The following is a 19,779-nucleotide window of genomic DNA, read 5'->3' on the forward strand; positions in this document are numbered from 1 at the left end:
TGAATCAGACTCCCCTGGGTCTATCAAAGTCAGTCTTGTCTACTCAGACTGGCAGTGGCTCTCCAGGGTCTCAAGCGGAGGTTTTTCACACCTATTTGCCTGGACCCTTTTTAGCTGGAGATGCCAGGGATTGAACCTGGGACCTTCTGCTTACCAACAGATGCTCTACCACTGAGCCACAGCCCCATTCATGGCTCTCCAGGGTCTCAAGTGGAGGTTTTTCACGCCTACTTGCCCGGACCCTTTTTAGCTGGAGATGCCGGGGATTGAACCTGGGACCTTCTGCTTACCAAGCAGATGCTCTACCACTGAGGCACCATCCTTCCCTTGGTGTCTCTCCCGCATTTACCACTTTATGGGTGGGGAGGGTGAGAACGCAGTTGCTGGAACTGGTCATACTTTAAAAGAGGTCACCGCAGCGTGACCTTGGGATGACTTCTCCAGGATGTGATACTTGGAAGTCAACTTGCACAAAAAACGGGCTGGAAGTAGCTCTTTGGAGCCACCCTCCATGAAAGGATATTAAATATTAAAAGCCACTGTAAGTCCAAGCTGTCCTTCCAGAAGGGAGGCTCCCTGTTACATCTCTGAGTGAGTCACTGTTATCTGAGCTGGCCATCTTCTTAATTGCAGAGAAATCCAAAGCACAAGGCTTTCCGTGAAAACCAGCCTCCGTACAACCAACAAACTCACTAAACGATACAAGAATACAAAAGCATATATTAGTTCATGAAAGACTATAAGAAGAAGAAGAAGATATTGGATTTATATCCCGCCCTTCACTCCGAAGAGTCTCAGAGCGGCTCACAATCTCCTTTCCCTTCCTCCCCCACAACAGACACCCTGTGAGGTAGATGAAAATATTGGATTTATATCCCGCCCTCCACTCTGAAGAGTCTCAGAGAGGCTCACAATCTCCTTTACCTTCCTCTCCCACAACAAACACCCTGTGAGGTAGATGAAGATATTGGATTTATATCCCGCCCTCCACTCCGAAGAGTCTCAGAGTGGCTCACAATCTCCTTTCCCTTCTTCCCCCGCAACAGACACCCTGTGAGGTAGATGAAGATATTGGATTTATATCCCGCCCTCCACTCCGAAGAGTCTCAGAGCGGCTCACAATCTCCTTTACCCTCCCCCACAACAGACACCCTGTGAGGTAGATGAAGATATTGGATTTATATCCCGCCCTCTACTCCGAAGAGTCTCAAAGCGGCTCACCATCTCCTTTCCCTTCCTCCCCCACAACAGACATCCTGTGAGGTAGATGAAGATATTGGATTTATATCCCGCCCTCCACTCTGAAGAGTCTCAGAGCGGCTCACAATCTCCTTTCCCTTCCTCCTCCACAACAGACACCCTGTGAGGTAGATGAAGATATTGGATTTATATCCCGCCCTCCACTCCGAAGAGTCTCAGAGCGGCTCACAGTCTCCTTTACCTTCCTCCCCCACAACAGACACCCTGTGAGGTGGGTGGTGCTGGAGAGGGCTCTCACAGCTGCCCTTTCAAGGACAACCTCTGCCAGAGCTCTGGCTGACCCAAGGCCATTCCAGCAGGTGCAAGTGGAGGAGTGGGGAATCAAACCCGGTTCTCCCAGATAAGCGTCCGCACACTTAACCACTACACCAAACATGCTCTCCATGGGTGGACGGGCAGGTTTGTTTTTTTAAAAAGTCTGCTTTGCGCATGCACATAACCACCTACTCACCATTGGGCAAATATGCATTTATGGGCATATAGCAAAGAAATAAATAAATGGCAGCCAGGGAGCAGAAGTCAGAACTCCTAAAGCAGACGTGTTGAACTCATGTGTTATGAAGGCCAGATCTGACATAAATGAGACCTCACTGGGCCAGGCCATGTGTGTACCTATTTAAGATTAGGTAGCAGAGATAGAAACATTTTAAAGGACGCAGACAAACACGACTAAAGATTATTATTTTTTAACTTAAAACATTAGCGCTCGTTGGTCTTAAAGGTTCTTCCTTTGTATTTCTCCATGGGATCCAGGGAACCGGGCAAAGGAAGCTCCGGCTCTTTCCCTCCCCCCGCAGGGGGTGAGGAGGGGGAGGAGTCTCAGCCAATGGAGAAAATGGAGGTTTTCTTCTGTAGCTCCTGTGCGATTGAGCAAGCCTGGCAAAGCAAGCTGAGATGCAGAAGGGAGCAAGAGAGAGGGAGAAAGAAACAGACGACAGCCAGTCGCTCGGGGGCCCGATGGGAGCCCTCCGGGGGCCTGATTCGGCCCCCAGACAGCATGTTTGACGCCCCTGTCTAAAGGCCTCGAGTATACTATGGAGAGATCAGATGCCAGAGGTTCACAGTGAGACTGGCTCAAGTGAAAAACACTGGACTTTATCCGGTGTCAGGAAAGTGGAGGGTGAGGTTGGGCGGATGACAAGAGGGGAACGGGCGACAGATGCGGATGTCTGGAAAACGCACTTTAAATCCATTGGGGAGAAGCAATGACAACGGAGCAAAGTGCTCATCCGACTGCACCCTTGGTCACCTTTGCAGAATTGCAGGTCCTTAGAAGAGGTCTTTATGGATGCTTTCACACGCATACAAAATGATGCACTTTCAACCCACTTATAAAGCTGTTTGCAAACGGATTTCACCAGCCTTGTACTGAATTAGACCCTCCTGGGTCCATCAAAGTCAGTCTTGTCTACTCAGACTGGCAGGGGCTCTCCAGGGTCTGAAGCTGAGATTTTTCACACCTATTTGCCTTTTTTGGAGATGCCAGGGATTGAACCTGGGACCTTCTGCTTCCCAAGCAGATGCTCTACCACTGAGCCACCGTCCCTCACCTGTTTTGCATATTAGGCCACACTCCTGATGCCGCCATTGTTGCACACAGGGCTTTTTTGGTGGAATAAGCCCAGCAGGAACTTATTTACATGTTAAGCCACACACCCCTGGTGCCAAGCCAGCCGGAACTGTGTTCCTGTGCATTCCTGCTCAAAAAAAGCCTGGATTTTACTGTGTGAAATGGTAACATCCACTTGCAAACAGTCACAAGTGGATCGAAACTGCATTACTTAGCATGTGTGAAAGCACCATTTAAGTCTCTGTATGAGTAATAGACTCTTGTATGGATGAACAAAGCATTTATGAGTCACTGCTCATCCTACAATTGGGCAGCCATGTGGGTCTGAAGCAAAAGAGCAAAGTCTGAGCCCAGTGGTACCTAGGGCGCATGAGAGAGAACAATGAGAGAACTGTGGCTGACCCAAGTCACACCACACATGTGGAGGAGTGGGGAATTGAACCCATTTCTTCCAAAAAAAGAGTCTGCGCTCTTCACCATGACTCCAAACTGGCTCTGTGTAACCCACCTTGAGTCCAAATGATAAAGGCGGACTATAAAAAAGCATAAATAGAGACATCTACGAGTATCCTCTGTACAAGAGGAAGCCTATTGTGCCCCTGTATGAGTCACTGGGTTTACCTGTTTTCAGTTGGTCTCCTTAGAGGGTGGCCAATCTTGATGTGTGCTGCTGTGTGTTCTTTGCATCTCTGGTTCGATCCCCCAAGCGCACGGAATGTGGCGTTTGGAACCAACAACATTTAACTTCCCCAATGGCTCAATTCGAGAACTTGGGGCCAGAAAGAAATTCTGCTCTATAGGGAGTTCAGCTTTTGACCTGGAAAGACCTCATTCTAGATTAGCTTCTTCGTTGTACAGCTTCTGGTGTTGTCGCTTTACAAACGCAAGCGCAAACGGCTGGAAAACGACAAATTCAGGTGGCATGGAATGATGTGGCTCTTTTATTTAACAGCACAACCTCCAGTCTTCCAACAAACAAGCATCCTGATTCTGATTTCCTTCCCCTCCCCAAAACAGTAGATTGGATTTTAAAAATATATATTTTTTCCACAATCAGGACAAAGCAAAAATTGACAACACATGCACAGCAAAGAGGGGGGAGAAGGAAATTTAGACATGTTAAAAGCAGCCTCTGCCAGAGTGGGAAGTCATTGGGGTTATGAAGATATGAAGCTGCCTTCTACTGAATCAGCCCCCCCTCCCCTCAGTCCATCAAAGTCAGTATTGTCTACTCAGACTGGCAGCGGCTCTCCAGAGTCTCTACTCAGACTGGCAGCGGCTCTCCAGAGTCTTAACTGCTAACTGATGTAGCAGTTAAAGCTGTTGGACTAGTATCTGGGAGACCTGAGTTCAAATGCTCACTTGTGCCATGGAAGCTGGCTGGGTGACCTTTGGCCAGTCCCATCCTCTCAGCCTACCCTGAGGTTTTTCATGCCTACTTGCCTGGACCCTTTTTTAGTTGGAGATGCCGGGGATTGAACCTGGGACCTTCTGCTTCCCAAGCAGATGCTCTACCACTGAGCCACTGTCCCTCCATTACATTACATTAGAGTAGCTAGATTCCCACATGCTCTCAAGACTCCCCACTGGACTTTTAGGGAGAATTCCAACTGAATCTACTATTCACTCCAGGAAGATGTAGAGGGAGAAAATGCACTGTCTGAAATTCTCCCTTCTGTCCCCCTGGTGGTGGGAAAGAGAGACTTCCATGGGCAATTTGGCCCTGGAATTAGGAGGGGGAAAGAGTGGGGTTTTTAAGGTCAAGCCAGAAAGCAGAAAAGGGTAAGTGGGATGAATGAGGCTGGCCAAAGGGGAGTGCTTTTTTGTTGTTGTTCAGTCACTCAGTTGATTCCGACTCTTTGCAACCTGAGAAACCTATATAAGGGTCAAGAAGCAACTGTCAGAACGGGATATGGAACAACTGATTGGTTTAGAATAGAAAAGGGTGTTCAACAAGGATGTATATTGTCATCCTGCTTATTTAATTTATATGCAGAGAACATCATGCGGAATGCTGACCTGGAAGAAGCACAAGCCGGAATTGAGATTGCCGGGAAAAACATCAACAACCTCAGATATGCAGACGACACCACTCTAACGGCAGAAAGTGAGGAGGACCTAAAGAACCTCTTGTTGAGGGTGAAAGAGGAGAGCACCAAAGTAGGCTTGAAACTCAACATCAAGAAAACGAAGATCACGGCATCCGGCCCCATCACACCATGGCAAAGAGAAGGGGAAGACATGGAAGTCGTGACAGACTTCACACAAAAGGGGATGCCACTGATGTGACCATTGCCTCCCTATTCCTCATTCTCCACCCCGGAAATGCCCTTCACAGGTTAGTACGTTTATCATCTTCCATCTCTGGTGCAGCAGTTTTGGAAGTCCCTTCTTCCATTTCCATGACTATGTTGTCGTAAACGTTGTGTTCAGCCCTGGGAAGAAAAAGACAGACTGGGAGAGATTTGGAAGTGGTTCTCTCTGCTGTTTTGACCCCAAACGCCCTTGCAAATGGAAACCACTCTGAATTTTTTCCACACAATTTCCTGTTTTCCCTGCCCTGACCCCACCCCACCCCAAAAAAACATACAAATTTTCCCAGCATATTTGTGCTCAAATAGATCAGTGTGATGTAGCAGTTAAAGCTGTTGGACTAGTATCTGGGAGACCAGAGTTCGAATGCTCACTTGCGCCATGGAAGCTGGCTGGGTGACCTTTGGCCAGTCCCATCCTCTCAGCCTACCCTGCCTCACAGGCAGGTCTCAGATTCAGCAGGAGCTCACATAAGCACAGCTCCTGAACCTTTCTGAGGGTTCCCACCTTCTTCTCCTCCCCACCTTGTCCTTTGAATAGCAGCTGCAGCTGCATAACAATCCCTGGATGAGCTCCACCACCTATTTTTCTACAAAGCAACCCCTGCTCTCAGGGTGGTTGTGAAGATAAAACGGAGGACATAAGAACATAAGAGAAGCCCTGTTGGATCAGGCCAGTGGTCCATCCAGTCCAACACTCTGTGTCACATAAGAACAGAAGAGAAGCCATGTTGGATCAGGCCAATGGCCCCTCCAGTCCAACACTCTGTGTCACATAAGAACATAAGAGAAGCCATGTTGGATCAGGCCAGTGTCCATCCAGTCCAACACTCTGTGTCACATAAGAACAGAAGAGAAGCCATGTTGGATCAGGCCAATGGCCCCTCCAGTCCAACACTCTGTGTCACATAAGAGAAGCCATGTTGGATCAGGCCAATGGCCCCTCCAGTCCAACACTCTGTGTCACATAAGAGGAGCCATGTTGGGACAGGCCAGTGGCCCCTCCAGTCCAACACTCTGTGTCACATAAGAACATAAGAGAAGCCCTGCTGGATCAGGCCAGTGGCCTCTCCAGTCCAACACTCTGTGTCACATAAGAACAGAAGAGGAGCCATGTTGGATCAGGCCAGTGGCTCCTCCACTCCAACACTCTGTGTCACAAAAGAACATAAGAGAGGCCATGTTGGATCAGGCCAATGGCCCCTCCAGTCCAACACTCTGTGTCACATAAGAACAGAAGAGAAGCCATGTTGGATCAGGCCAATGGCCCCTCCAGTCCAACACTCTGTGTCACATAAGAACATAAAAGACACCATGTTGGATCAGGCCAATGGTCCATCCAGTCCAACACTCTGTGTCACACAGTGGCCAATATATGTGTGTGTGTATACACACACACACACACACACATATATATCAGGCCAATGGTCCATCCAGTCCAACACTCTGTGTCACACAGTGGCCAATATATGTGTGTGTGTACACACACACACACACACACACACACACACACACACATATATATATATATATATATATATATATATATATATATATATATATATATATATATATATATATATATATACATATACATATACATATATATACATACACACACTGTGGCTAATAGCCACTGATGGACCTCTGCTCCATATTTTTATCCAATCCCCTCTTAAAGCTGGCTATGCTTGTAGCCGCCGCCACCTCCTGTGGCAGTGAATTCCACATCTTAATCACCCTTTGGGTGAAGAAGGACTTCCTTTTATCTATTTTAACCTGACTGCTCAGCAATTTCATCGAATGCCCACGAGTTCTTGTATTGTGAGAAAGGGAGAAAAGGACTTCTTTCTCTCCCTTCTCCATCCCATGAATAATCTTGTCAACCTCTCTCATGTCATGTCACCCCACAGTCAACGTTTCTCCAAGCTAAAGAGCCCCAAGCGTTTTAACCTTTCTTCATAGGGAAAGTGTTCCAAACCTTGAATCATTCTAGTTGCCAAGAGAGTGATGTACCATTTTGGGTCTCCACACTGGGGAGGAACTTGGGGTATAAATCAAGTCAATAAATAAAACGTCAGCGCAGTATGAAATGTAAAAATACAGGTGCCATTTCTATGCACTCGAGACGAAGTGACCCGAACATCTTATAGAGAGAGTTTGAAGACCTATGAGATGGCAATCAAATCCGCAAAGAAAACGTACTTTGCGGCTAAGATTGCGTCCGCAACTTCGCGCCCGGCACAATTGTTTGATATAATTCGGGATCTCACCACGCTGCCCCAGGGCAGACTAAATTCTTTTGAATTGGAGATAGGCTGTGAGGCTTTTGCGAATTATTTTGCGGACAAGATCGCATCACTCCGCCTCGACCTCCCCGTCAATTTAGAGACAGTTAACGCAACCGAGGCCCCGAGCATGTCTTCGGACTATATTCTGGACGGTTTCAGCCCCCTCAGCCTGGAGGAAGTTGACAGGATTCTCTTAGCTGCCCGCCCAACAACTTGTAAATTGGACCCATGCCCTTCCTGGCTTATTAAATCTTGCCAAGGGGATCTCAGATATCCTGTACGGGACATCATAAACAGATCCCTGACAGAAGGGCTTTTTCCAGCGCCGCTTAAAGAGGCTGTGGTCCGTCCCCTCCTAAAAAAACCATCTTTAGACCCGGCCCAATTGGCACATTATAGGCCGGTCTCAAATTTGCCTTTTCTAGGCAAACTTATCGAGAGGGCAGTGGCGAGGCAGCTACAGACTTTCCTGGAGGACGCTTCCATCCTTGACCCACTCCAGTCCGGCTTCCGCCCAGGTCATGGGACGGAGACGGTGTTGGTTGCCCTAGTGGATGACCTTCAATGGCATCTGGATCGGGGTGGCTCGGCAGTGCTGATGTTGTTGGACCTATCGGCGGCGTTCAATACAGTCGACCATCGGTTACTGGCTTGCCGCCTCGCCGACGCGGGGATTCAGGGGCTGGCCTTGCAGTGGCTTTCCTCTTTCCTTGAAGGTCGGGGACAAAGGGTCGCGATTGGGGGGGAGCTATCCCGGAGGCACACACTTAATTGTGGAGTGCCCCAGGGAGCGGTTCTCTCCCCGATGTTATTTAACATCTATATGCGACCTCTTGCCCAGATTGCCCGAAGGTATGGGCTGGGGTGTCACCAGTATGCTGATGACACCCAGCTCTATCTACTTATGGACGACCGACCTGTCTCCGCCCCAGAAAATCTAGATCGGGCATTGCAGGCCGTGGCTGAGTGGCTCAGACTGAGTGGACTGAGACTGAATCCTGCGAAGACAGAGGTCCTCTGGTTGGGCCGTCGTGGACCGGGGGGGGGAAATCCCCCTGCCGACTTTTGACGGTGCGCCGCTGACAGCGGCGGACAGGGTCAAGAGCCTGGGGGTGCTGTTGGAGCCGTCCCTAAAGATGGAGGCTCAGATAGCAACCACTGCCAAGTCCGCGTTCTTTCATCTTAGACGGGCAAGGCAGTTGGCTCCCTTCCTGGACCGCGACGACCTAGCAACAGTGATCCATGCTACGGTCACCTCGAGATTGGATTACTGCAATGCCCTCTACATGGGGCTGCCCCTGTGCCGGACCCGGAAATTGCAGCTGGTGCAGAATGCCGCGGCCCGGCTGTTATTGGGCCTCCCAAGGTGGGGGCACATCCGGCCGGGCCTTCGGGCTCTGCACTGGCTTCCAATAACATACCGAGTCTGGTACAAGGTGCTGGTCATTACCTTTAAAGCCCTATATGGCCTGGGACCTGCCTACCTGAAGGACCGTCTCTCCCCACACGTTCCCGAGAGAGTACTGAGGTCTGGGACTCAAAACCTTCTCACCATCCCCGGGCCCAAGGAAGTCCGTCTCAAGACAACCAGAGACAGGGCCTTTTCTACAATGGCCCCCACATGGTGGAACCAGCTGCCGGAAGAGGTGAGGGCCCTGCAGGATCTTACTCAGTTCCGCAGGGCCTGTAAGACAACCCTCTTCCGGTTAGCTTATGCCGACTAGATAAATGTAGCTTATCAGATTTTAGTGAAATATACTGGATAGTTTTAATGTTAAGATTTTAAGGTTTTTAGGTTTTTTAAATGTTTTGACTTTTAAATGTATTAACTTTGTACCTTGTTTATTGTTTTGTCGTTGTTGTGAGCCGCCCTGAGCCACTTTGTGGGAAGGGCGGGATATAAATTATAGAATGAATAAATAAATAAATAAATAAATAAATAAATATGCAATGCCGTGCCCCTTGTGCGAAAATTATTCTACAAAATCAACAGCAAAAAAACCCAGAGTGCTGAAACCAGTGGATAAAAACATTAATGATTTAAAAAAAAAACAACACCAGAAATTATTACAGTGAGCCTTTTCAACTATTCTCACAGGACTGTGGTCATTCCTGATGTCCAGTGGGGAAGCAGGGGGATTTCTAAATTCAAAGATTAAGTACCAAATTAATGCCATGCTGGTGAGGACAAAGGAGGGACGGTGGTTCAGTAGTTGAGCGTCTGCTTGGTAAGCAGAAGGTCCGAGGTTCAGTCCCTGGCATCTCCAACTCAAAAGGGTTCAGGCAAAAACTTCCACTTGAGACTCTGGAGAGCCGCTGCCAGTCTGAGGAGACAAGACTGGCTTTGATGGACCCAGGAGGGGTCTGATTCAATATAGAGCAGCTTCATATATTATAAGGAGCAACAGTTTGCCAGTTGGTTTTGGATAAACATATGGAGCAGAGAGGTCCAACGGGATGTTAGCCGCGGGGTTTAGATGGAACTCCCTGTGTGGGGCAAGCGATGCTCTGTATTCTTGGTGCTTGGGGGAGGACATAGTGGGAGGGCTTCTAGTGTCCTGGCCCCACTGGTGGACCTCCTGATGGCACCTGGGGTGTTTTTGGCCACTGTGTGACACAGAGGCCCTTTTCACACTTACCAGTGGAAACCGGAAGAGAGTCGGTATTGTGCCGCTTGCAGTAATCCGAGACAGGGATGGGAGTTTTCAGACACATGTTTTTTTTTCCTGTAGGGTTCCGTGATTGAAGCGAGCCATTTCACACTGTTCCGCTCTTATCTCGCTTCCACCAGCGCCAGCCGTTTTTGCCTGCCGGCTCGCGATCTCCAGCTTTTTTTTTTTTTTTGGAACGTCGGGCTAAGATCGCTATAGCGCTATAGCGACGTATCACAACAGCAGCACCATAGAGATGGCTAGGCTCTATTGAGATAAGTTACCAGGTTTCAGCGGTGGCGATATCTGGCATCTTAATGGAGCCCAGGCATCCCTATGGTGATGCTGTTGTGATACGTCGCTATAGCGCTATAGCGATCTTAGCCCGACGTTCCAAAAAAAAAAAGCCGGAGATCGCGCGCGCCGGCAGGCGAAAAAGGGCGCGAAAACTGCTCCCGGGTTAGATACTGGACATTTCACACAGCACCCCATAGCGATTTCAACCCGGAAGGAGGGGTTGAAAAGTGGAAGAAGCTGCTCTTTGTTTGTAACGACTCAGGCACGCCTCACTACCGGGACAGCCACGGGAGTGTGTGAAAAGGTGAGAGTATTCCGGTAGCAGACAGCTACTGAATCGGGTCTGTCTGAAATGCCAGCAGAAACCCGTTACTGTTCAGTAACTGACCAGCTTCCATACCGGAATACATAGACTGTGTGAAAAAGCCCAGAGTGTTGGACTGGATGGGCCATTGACCTGATCCAACATGGCTTCTCTTATGTTCTTATGTCTGGGGCAGTGATGCTCTGTATTCTTGGTGCTTTGAGGGGGGCACAGTGGGAGGGCGTCTAGTGTCCTGGCCTCACTGGTGGACCTCCTGATGGCACCTGGGTTTTTTTGGCCACTGTGTGACACAGAGTGTTGGACTGGATGGGCCATTGGCCTGATCCAACAGGGCTTCTCTTATGTTTTTATGGGACACAGAGTGTTGGACTGGATGAGCCAGTAGCCTGATCCAACAGGGCTTCTCTGATGTTCTTATGTGACACACAGTGTTGGACTGGATGGGCCACTGGCCTGATCCAACATGGCTTCTCTTATGTTCTTATGTGACACAAAGTGTTGGACTGGATGGGCCATTGGCCTGATCCAACATGGCTTCTCTTCTGTTCTTAAGTGACACAGAGTGTTGGACTGGACGGGCCATTGGCCTCATTGAACATGGCTTCTTTTATGTTCTTATGTCCCTGCGAGTAAGTAGCAGAATAATGTTTTTGCCTTAAAAAAAATCACAATCCTTACCTCAGTTCAGCATCCCTTTTCGGTGTCTCTTCAGCACTCCTGCCAATGGAAGAAGATCAGTATAGAGTAAAAGGGAGGGAAGATACAGAGTAGAGTTGGGGTGTGCAGCCTTCCACCTCCCGCAGCTAGAATCTACTGGCCATGCATACTCTGAGTATCATTATACATTACACCAGGGCTTCTTTGGTAGCAGGGACTCCTTTGCATATTAGGCCACACCCCCACCGATGTAGCCAATCCTCTGACAGCGTACAGGGCTCTTAGTACAGGGTCTACTCTAAGCTCCAGGAGGATTGGCTACAAAGGGGACCCAATAGATGTTATTTACCTTGACTTCTAGAAAGCTTTTGATAAAGTTCCTCATCAAAGGCTCCTTAGAAAGCGCGAGAGTCATGGAGTAAAAGAACAGGTCCTCTTGTGGATCAAAAACTGGCTCATTAATAGGAAGCAGAGAGTGAGTATAAATGGGCAGTCTTCACAGTGGAGGACAGTAAGCCCTGTGTGAAACAATGGTGATGTCAGAGGGTGTGGCCTAATAGGCAAATGAGTTCCTGCTGGGCTTTTTCTACAAAAAAGCCCGGTGTGAAATAATGACGATGTCAGAGGTGTGGCCTAATATGCAAATGAGTCCCTGCTGAGCTTTTTCTACAAAAAAGCCCTGTGTGAAACAATGGTGATGTCCGAGGGTGTGGCCTAATAGGCAAATGAGTTCCTGCTGGGCTTTTTCTACAAAAAAGCCCTGTGTGAAACAATGATGATGTCAGAGGTGTGGCCTAATATGCAAATGAGTTCATGCTGGGCTTTTAAAAAAAAACACACAAGAGAAGCCCGGAACATATCCGTTTCGATTTGAAAATCCTCACTTCGGACAGAGGTCTGGGATGAAACCACAATTGTCTGTTTGCTCTGAGTATTCAAACAAAATTTGACGCAAACCTCTCCTTCAAAACTGTCATCTGTTTCCTCATCAAGTGCCTCAGAAAAGTAATCAAACAGGAAACGGGAGCAACAAAAGATGAGTGTGTGTGTGTGTGTGTGTGTGTGTGGCGGGGGGGAAGCTTACAGTCCAAAATAGGGTTGCCAAGTCTAATTCAAGAAATATCTGGGGACTTTGGGGGTGGAGCCAGGAGCAAGGGTGTGGCAAGCATCACTGAACTCCAAAGGGAGTTCTGGCCGTCATATTGAAAGGCTCCACACACCTTTTAAATGCCTTTCCTCCATTGGAAATAATGGATAGGGGTACCTTCCTCGGGGGCTCCTAGAACTGGACCTCCTGGTCCAATCTTTTTGAAAGTTGGGGGGGGCGGTGTTTTGAGGAGCGGCACTGGATGCTGTGCTGGAAATTTGGTGCCTCTACCTCAAATAATAACACCCACTCCCCCCGAGCCCCAGATACCCACAGATCAATTCTTCATTACACCCTATGGCAGGGCTGGCCAGCGGTAGCTCTCCAGATGTTTTTTGCCTACAACTCCCATCAGCCCCAGCCAGCATGGCCAATGGCTGGGGCTGATGGAGAGCCAGTTTGGTGTAGTGGTTAAGAGTGCAGACTCTTATCTGGGAGAACCGGGTTTGATTCCCCACTTTTCCACTTGCAGCTGCTAGCATGGCCTTGGGTCAGCCATAGCTCTGGCAGAGGTTGACCTTGAAAGTGCAGCTGCTGTGAGAGCCCTCTCCAGCCCCACCCACCTCACAGGGTGTCTGTTGTGGGGGAGGAAGGGAAAGGAGATTGTGAGCCGCTCTGAGACTCTTCGGAGTGGAGGGCGGGATATAAATCCAATATCTTCTTCTTCATCTTCTTCTTGTAGGCAAAAAAACATCTGGAGAGCTACCGTTGGCCACCCCTGATCTAATGTATGTGTGTGTTGTATTTCACCCCTAAATTTGGAAGTATAGTGCATGAAATATTAATAATTGTGGTCACTATAACCCGGTGGGTTGTTTCCAATTTCCCGCCTGGGGATTGCCAACCCTAGTCCAAAATGGGGAAAGGATGGATTCGAATCCCCCTGGTACGAATCGGGGAGAAAGGGGCTTACTTCATCTTGGAGCAGAAGAAGCGGTTGATGAGGGTGGCCACAAAGATCACAAACAGGAAGCACATGACGGCCGTCAGCCCCACCAGCCACGGCTGCAGAGATTTGGAGCCCGCTACAGTTCCAGTGTCACCTGTTGGCATCAAACAGTGAGGTTATTATGGGTATGTTCTGGGGTCCCTCCGTCACCAATTTGAGCCAACGGTCAGTGTGACGCCAGCGGCGTTTCCAGGTTGTCCCTGGCCATCAACGAAGATCCTGTAAATTTAGGGGCAGGGATTTGTGAGCTTCCTGCATTGTGCAGGGGGTTGGGCTAGATGACCCTGGAGGTCCGTTCCAACTCTAGGATTCTATGACTCTTCAGGAGGTGGTGGGCTCTCCTTTCTTGGAGGTTTTCCAACAGAGGCTAGATGGCCATCTGACAGCAATGAAGATCCTGTGAATTTAGGGGGAGGTGTTTGTAAGTTTTCTACATTGTGCAGGGGGTTGGACTAGATGACCCTGGAGGTCCCTTCCAACTCTAGGGTTCTGTGATTCTTCTTCCTTGGAGGTTTTCCAACAGAGGCTAGATGGCTGACAGCAATGAAGATCCTGTGAATTTAGGGGGAGGTGTTTGTGAGTTTCCTGCATTGTGCAAGGGGTTGGACTAGATTACCCTGGAGGTCCCTTCCAACTCTATGATTCTGTGACAGCAATGAAGATCCTGTGGATTTAGGGGGAGGTGTTTGTGAGTTTCCTGCATTGTGCAGAGGGTTGGACTAGACCTAGAGGTACCTTCCAACTCTAGGATTCTATGATTCTATCAGTGTGTGTGTGTGTGGGGGGGATGTAATACATTAAACCAGGGGTGTCAAACATCCGGCCCAGGGACCGAATCAAGCCTCCAGAGGGCTCCCATCAGGCCCCTGAGTAACAGGCTGTCGTCTGCTTCCTTCTCCCTCTCTCTCGCTTCCTTCTGTACCACAGCTTGCTTTGCAGGGCTTGCTCAATCGCACAGGAGCTACAGAGCGAAGACTCTGGTTTCTCCATTAGCTGAGGCTCCTCCCTTGGTGGGGGGGGGGGAAGGCAGAGCTTGTTTTTCCAGGCTCTCTCAATCACACAGCAGATCAACTGAGCCGAGCCTCTCTTCCTTCTCCTCGGGAAGGAAAGAAAGAGCCAGAGCTTCCTTTGCCCAGTTCCGCAGGAGAGATACAAGGAAAGCACCTTGAAGACCATATAAACTAAGCTTATTATTGAGGTTTAGCCCCAGAATCAGTTCAACATCTCCTCACCTACATGTATAGATTAGTTATTGTCCCTGTCTTCACTCTAATCAGCCCTTTCTGGTGATTAAACACCTCCTCCACACCCTCTCTGTCCCTATATATCGGGGTGGCCAAACTGCGGCTCAGGAGTCACTTGTGGTTCTTTTACGCATATTGTGTGGCTCTCAAGGACCCCACTGCCCCATCGGCTGCCTTGGAGAAGTAGGGTTGCCAAGTCCAATTCAAGAAATATCTGGGGACTTTGGGGTGGAGCCAGGAGACTTTGGGGGTGGAGCCAGGAGACATTAGGGGCAGAGCCAAGATCAAGGCTGTGACAAGCATAATTGAACTCTGAAGGGAGTTCTGGCCCATCACATTGAAAGGGACTGCACATCTTTTTAAATGCCTTCCTTCCATAGGAAAGAATGAAGGATAGGGGCACCTTCTTTTGGGGCTCATAGCATTGGACCCCCTGGTCCAATCTTTTTGAAACTTGGAAGGTATTTTGGGGAGAGGCACTAGATGCTATACTGAAAATTTGGTGCTTCTGTCTCAAAAAACAGCCCCCACCAGAGCCCCCGATACCCGCGGATCGATTCCCCATCATTCCCTATGGGAATCGTTCATGGAGGTGCATGATGGCTGTGGGGGTGGGGCTTCTCTCGCCGGCCAGCTGGCTGGGGGAGGGGGGAAGCCTGTAAAACCGGGGGATCCCCCTCTGGGACCTGGGGATTGGGAAGCCTATGGAGAAGGCATTTGACTCTTTAATCACTTCTCCCAACCAAGGCCACGGCAGCTTGGAGAATGCATTTAAAGTCGCTTTCTTTTCACCTCCTGCCCCATCCACTCGCTTGCCTTCTTTCCTTCCTTCCTGTCTTGTGTCTCTCACACCTCTGGCATTTATCGTATGAGGCTCTTATGTCAAGTAAGTTTGGCCGCTTCTGCTATATATAATGGTCGGGGAAATTCTATTTCACCGTATCTGAGGAAGTGTGCATGCACACAAAAGCTTATACCTTCAAAAAAACTGTGTGGGTCTTAAAAGAGCCACTGGACTCACTCTTTGATCTTCATAGCTAGTTTCAAAGGATAGCTGAGGTGGTCTGCCGTAGAACAGTTCGATTCAAGTCCAGCAGCGCCTCTACTCCTATAAAATTCCTCCTCACCTTCCACTCCTAGTGAGCCAGTTTGGTGTAGTGGTTAAGTATGCGGACTCTTATCTGGGAGAACCGGGTTTGATTCCCCACTCCTCCACTTGCACCTGCCAGCATGGCCTTGGGTCAGCCATAGCCCTGGCAGAGGTTGTCCTTGAAAGGGCAGCTGCTGTGAGAGCCCTCTCCAGCCCCACCCACCTCACAGGGTGTCTGTTGTGGGGGAGAAAGGGAAAGGAGATTGTAGGCTGCTCTGAAACTCTTCAGAGTGGAGGGCAGGATATAAATCCAATATCTTCATCTACCTCACAGAGTGTCTGCTGTTGGGGAGGAAGGTAAAGGAGATTGTGAGCTGCTCTGAGACTCTTCAGAGTGGAGGGCAGGATATAAATCCAATATCTTCATCTACCTCACAGAGTGTCTGTTGTTGGGGAGGAAGGGAAAGGAGATTGTGAGACGCTCTGAGACTCTTCAGAGTGGAGGGCGGGATATAAATCCAATATCTTCATCTACCTCACAGGGTGTCTGTTGTGGGTGAGGAAGGGAAAGGAGATTGTGAGCCGCTCTGAGACCCTTCGGAGTGGAGGGCGGGATATAAATCCAATATCTTCATCTACCTCACAGGGTGTCTGTTGTGGGGGAGGAAGGGAAAGGAGATTGTGAGCCGCTCTGAGACTCTTCGGAGTGGAGGGCGGGATATAAATCCAATATCTTCTTCTTCTTCTATAAAATTATTATCTATGTGGCTCAACACCTTGTGCTACTGTATGAGACTCAATTCTCCACATAAGTAATAGTTGTGTAGGAGTGGAAGGAGGTACAAAACTGTAATGTACTCGATGACGAGACGTGTTGAAGGCAATGTGCTTTATTAGCTGGTACATCACAAGAGAGCGAAACGCGGGCCGGGTCCCGCTTTATATACAATACCCGGAACAGCCCTCCAACTTGCCCAGTCCAATCCTGGCCAGTCAAACTTCCCGCCACAGATCTTAATTGGCGGAGTACTTTCGCGCGCTACACCCAGTGCCCAGGGGACTTCCTCTGGTCACCTCTGCCGCGTCGCTGTGCAGTGCTTCCGGATTTCATTGCAAGACACAACAAAAACATTTCCTCCATGTCCTCCTCCTATGGTTGCCAAGTCCAATTCAAGAAATATCTGGGGACTTTGGGGGTGGAGCCAGGAGACTTTGGGGGTGGAGCCAGGAGCAAGGTTGTGACAAGCATCATTGAACTCCAGTGGGAGTTCTGGCCATCACATTTCAAGGGACTGCACACCTTTTAAATGCCTTCCCTCCATTAAAAATCTTGAAGGACAGGGGCACAGGGGGTCTCACAGAATTGGACCCCCGATCCAATCTTTTTGAAACTTGGGAGGTATTTCGGGGAGATGCTCCGGATGCTATGCGGCAAATTTGGTGCCTCTACCTCAAAAAACAGCCCCCCCCAGAGCCCCAGATACCCACAGGGGAGGGATGGTGGCTCAGTGGTAGAGCATCTGCTTGGGAAGCAGAAGGTCCCAGGTTCAATCCCCGGCATCTCCAACTAGAAAAGGGTCCAGGCAAGTAGGTGTGAAAAACCTCAGCTTGAGACCCTGGAGACCCGCTGCCAGTCTGAGTAGACAATACTGACTTTGATGGACCAAGGGTCCGATTCAGTATAAGGCAGCTTCATATGTTCATATGTTCACAGATCAATTCTCCACTATCTCCTATGGCAGGGGTGGCCAACGGAAGCTCTCCAGATTTTTTTTGCCTACAACTCCCATCAGCCCCAGCCATTGGCCATGCTGGCTGGGGATGATGGGAGTTGTAGGCAAAAAAAACATCTGAAGAGCTACCGTTGGCCACCCCTGCCCTATGGAAAATGGTCTCCATAGGGAATAATGGAGTGCCCAGCAGACATTTCCCTCCCCTCCCGCTTTCTGATGACCCTGAAGTGGGGAGAGGGGCCTCTAAACTGGGGGATCCCCTGCCCCCACCTGGGGATTGGCAACCCTACCTCCTCCCTCCATATTCAGTAAAGAGAAAAGGGCACACATGTTCATGTAAACCGCTGAACTCGTGTGTGCTAGAAATGCAAGCCTTGTTCTGGCGCACGCGAGTTCAGCGGTTTACAGGGCACGGTAACTCTGCAGCATCAAGGGCTGCTACTGTTTTCCAGTGACACAATGGGAGGGTGCATCTTATTCGCCTGTATCTTTATTTCTTTGCAAGATATGTGCCTCCAGTTTTCAGCACAGCAGACCCAACCCCCCACCCCAAGGCGGCTTGTGAGAGCCAGCGGGGCGCAGAGGCCTGAGCGCGAGACTCGTGTTGGGGAGTCCCGAGTTCGAATCCCCGCTCTGCCATCGAACTCTCCACCGTGAGCACACAACCTACCTCACGGAGTCATGGTAAGGAGAAGGAAGAACCAGGTATCCCACCCTGAGCCCCCTGAAAGAAGGGTCAAGGTTCAAATGTACTTAGATAAACATTGGCCATCAAACATCACCATAAAACGGTGCACATTAAAAACAGGAGCGCTGGATAAACCAGCAGGGTAGGGTTGCCAATCCCCAGGTGGGGGCAGGGGATTCCCCAGTTTGGAGGCCCTCCCCCCGCTTCAGGGTCATCAGAAAGCGGAGGGGGAGGGGAGGGAAATGTCTGCTGGGAACTCTGTTATTCCCTTTGGAGATTTATTCCCATAGAAAATCATGGAGAATTGATCCACGGGTACCTGGGGCTCTGGGGGGGCTGTTTTTGGAGGTAGAGGCACCAAATTTTCAGAATAGCATCTAGTGCCTCTCCCCTAAATACCCTCCAAGTTTCAAAAAGATTGGACCAGGGGGTCCAATTCTATGAGCCCCAAAAGAAGGTGCCCCTATCCTTCATGATTTCCTATGGAAGTAAGGCATTGAAAAGGTGTGCCGTCCCTTTAAATGTGATGGCCAGAACTCCCTTTGGAGTTCAATTATGCTTTTCACAGCCTTGATCTTTGCTCCACCCCTAATATCTCCTGGCTCCACCCCCAAAGTCTCCTGTCTCCACCCCCAAAGTCCCCAGATAGTTCTTGAATTGGACTTGGCAACCCTACAGCAGGGTGCTGCTCATCTCTTTAGTCAAACAGGTCAGAAAAGTTTGCAAAAAGTTGTTTACTGGAGAGGGGTTAGCAGGGTACCCATCGTTCTATCTCCTCTGACTCCTCAGGGGCAAAATAAACTAGTGTCAGAAGAAATTCTCATTTCCTGATTTCCCCACACACAGACCGCGGTGTACCGTACCTTGAGCAAGGGAGCAGGGGACAAGGAAGAGTCCCAGCAGAAAGGTCGAACGCCAAGCTGACTCCATTTCTCTTCCCGAGCCTGGCACCGTGGGGCCGCTCGATGCCACACGTCAAGATAAATCTCTCTTGTGCCTCCTGGGAAGACGAGAGATTTATTTTCCTCTCCAGTTTCGACTCTGGACTCAAAAACCAAAGGGCACCTGATAACTCTTGTTCTTGCTGGGCGATTAGCGAGCGCCTCCACCTTCACGTGTGAGTGTTGTGCGACGAGGCAAGAGATTATGGCGCCTATCAGGGATGGGCAAATGCCACTGGGCACTTGGGGGGCACCGTGGAATCTTTGAAGAGATGAAGGCAAGTGGGCAGGGAGATGAAGGGGGAGAGAGATTGGCCGGGGGGGGGGGTTAATGTGTGCCAGGAACTCATGTGGGCTTGCCAGCGGTACTCCCTCTAAGCTGTGGAGTCTTGGAGGAAAAATTCTACTTGGTGAGCTACTGGCGTTCAAGTTGTGAGCGACTGGGCCATTTTTCGTGACCGGAGACTAGGGTTGCCAATTCCAATTTAAGAAACATCTGGGGACTTTGGGGATGGAGCCAGGAGACATTGGGTGGAGCCAAGATCAAGGCTGTGACAAGCATAATTGAACTCCAAAGAAAGTTCTGGCCATCACATTGAAAGGGACGGCACACCTTTTCAATGC

General features: G+C 49.5%; 1 protein-coding gene across 1 annotated transcript; it reads right to left on the reverse strand.

The window, feature by feature from the left end:
• Positions 1-5,162: 5,162 nt before the first annotated feature.
• Positions 5,163-19,199, reverse strand: SMIM24 (small integral membrane protein 24). The gene is made up of 4 exons (XM_060233436.1): positions 19,063-19,199; positions 13,424-13,553; positions 11,385-11,423; positions 5,163-5,265 (listed from the first exon to the last, which is right to left on the reverse strand). The coding sequence occupies exons 1-4, from the start codon at positions 19,142-19,144 to the stop codon at positions 5,163-5,165; spliced, it is 354 nt and encodes a 117-aa protein (XP_060089419.1). The 5' UTR covers positions 19,145-19,199.
• Positions 19,200-19,779: the final 580 nt, after the last annotated feature.

This window comes from Heteronotia binoei, chromosome 2 (assembly GCF_032191835.1).
Source record: "Heteronotia binoei isolate CCM8104 ecotype False Entrance Well chromosome 2, APGP_CSIRO_Hbin_v1, whole genome shotgun sequence".
Classification (NCBI taxonomy): Eukaryota; Metazoa; Chordata; class Lepidosauria; order Squamata; family Gekkonidae; genus Heteronotia; species Heteronotia binoei.

What these genes read in the sequence shown, in the direction of transcription:
- SMIM24 (XM_060233436.1), bottom strand. Translation starts at nt 19,144, where the DNA reads ATGGAGTCAGCTTGGCGTTCGACCTTTCTGCTGGGACTCTTCCTTGTC. An exon ending in TCAAGGTACGGTACACCGCG is followed by an intron (nt 13,554 to 19,062) that starts GTCTGTGTGTGG and finishes TGATGCCAACAG; the next exon opens with GTGACACTGGAACTGTAGCG. An exon ending in AAAAGGGATGCTGAACTGAG is followed by an intron (nt 5,266 to 11,384) that starts GTAAGGATTGTG and finishes TTTTCTTCCCAG; the next exon opens with GGCTGAACACAACGTTTACG.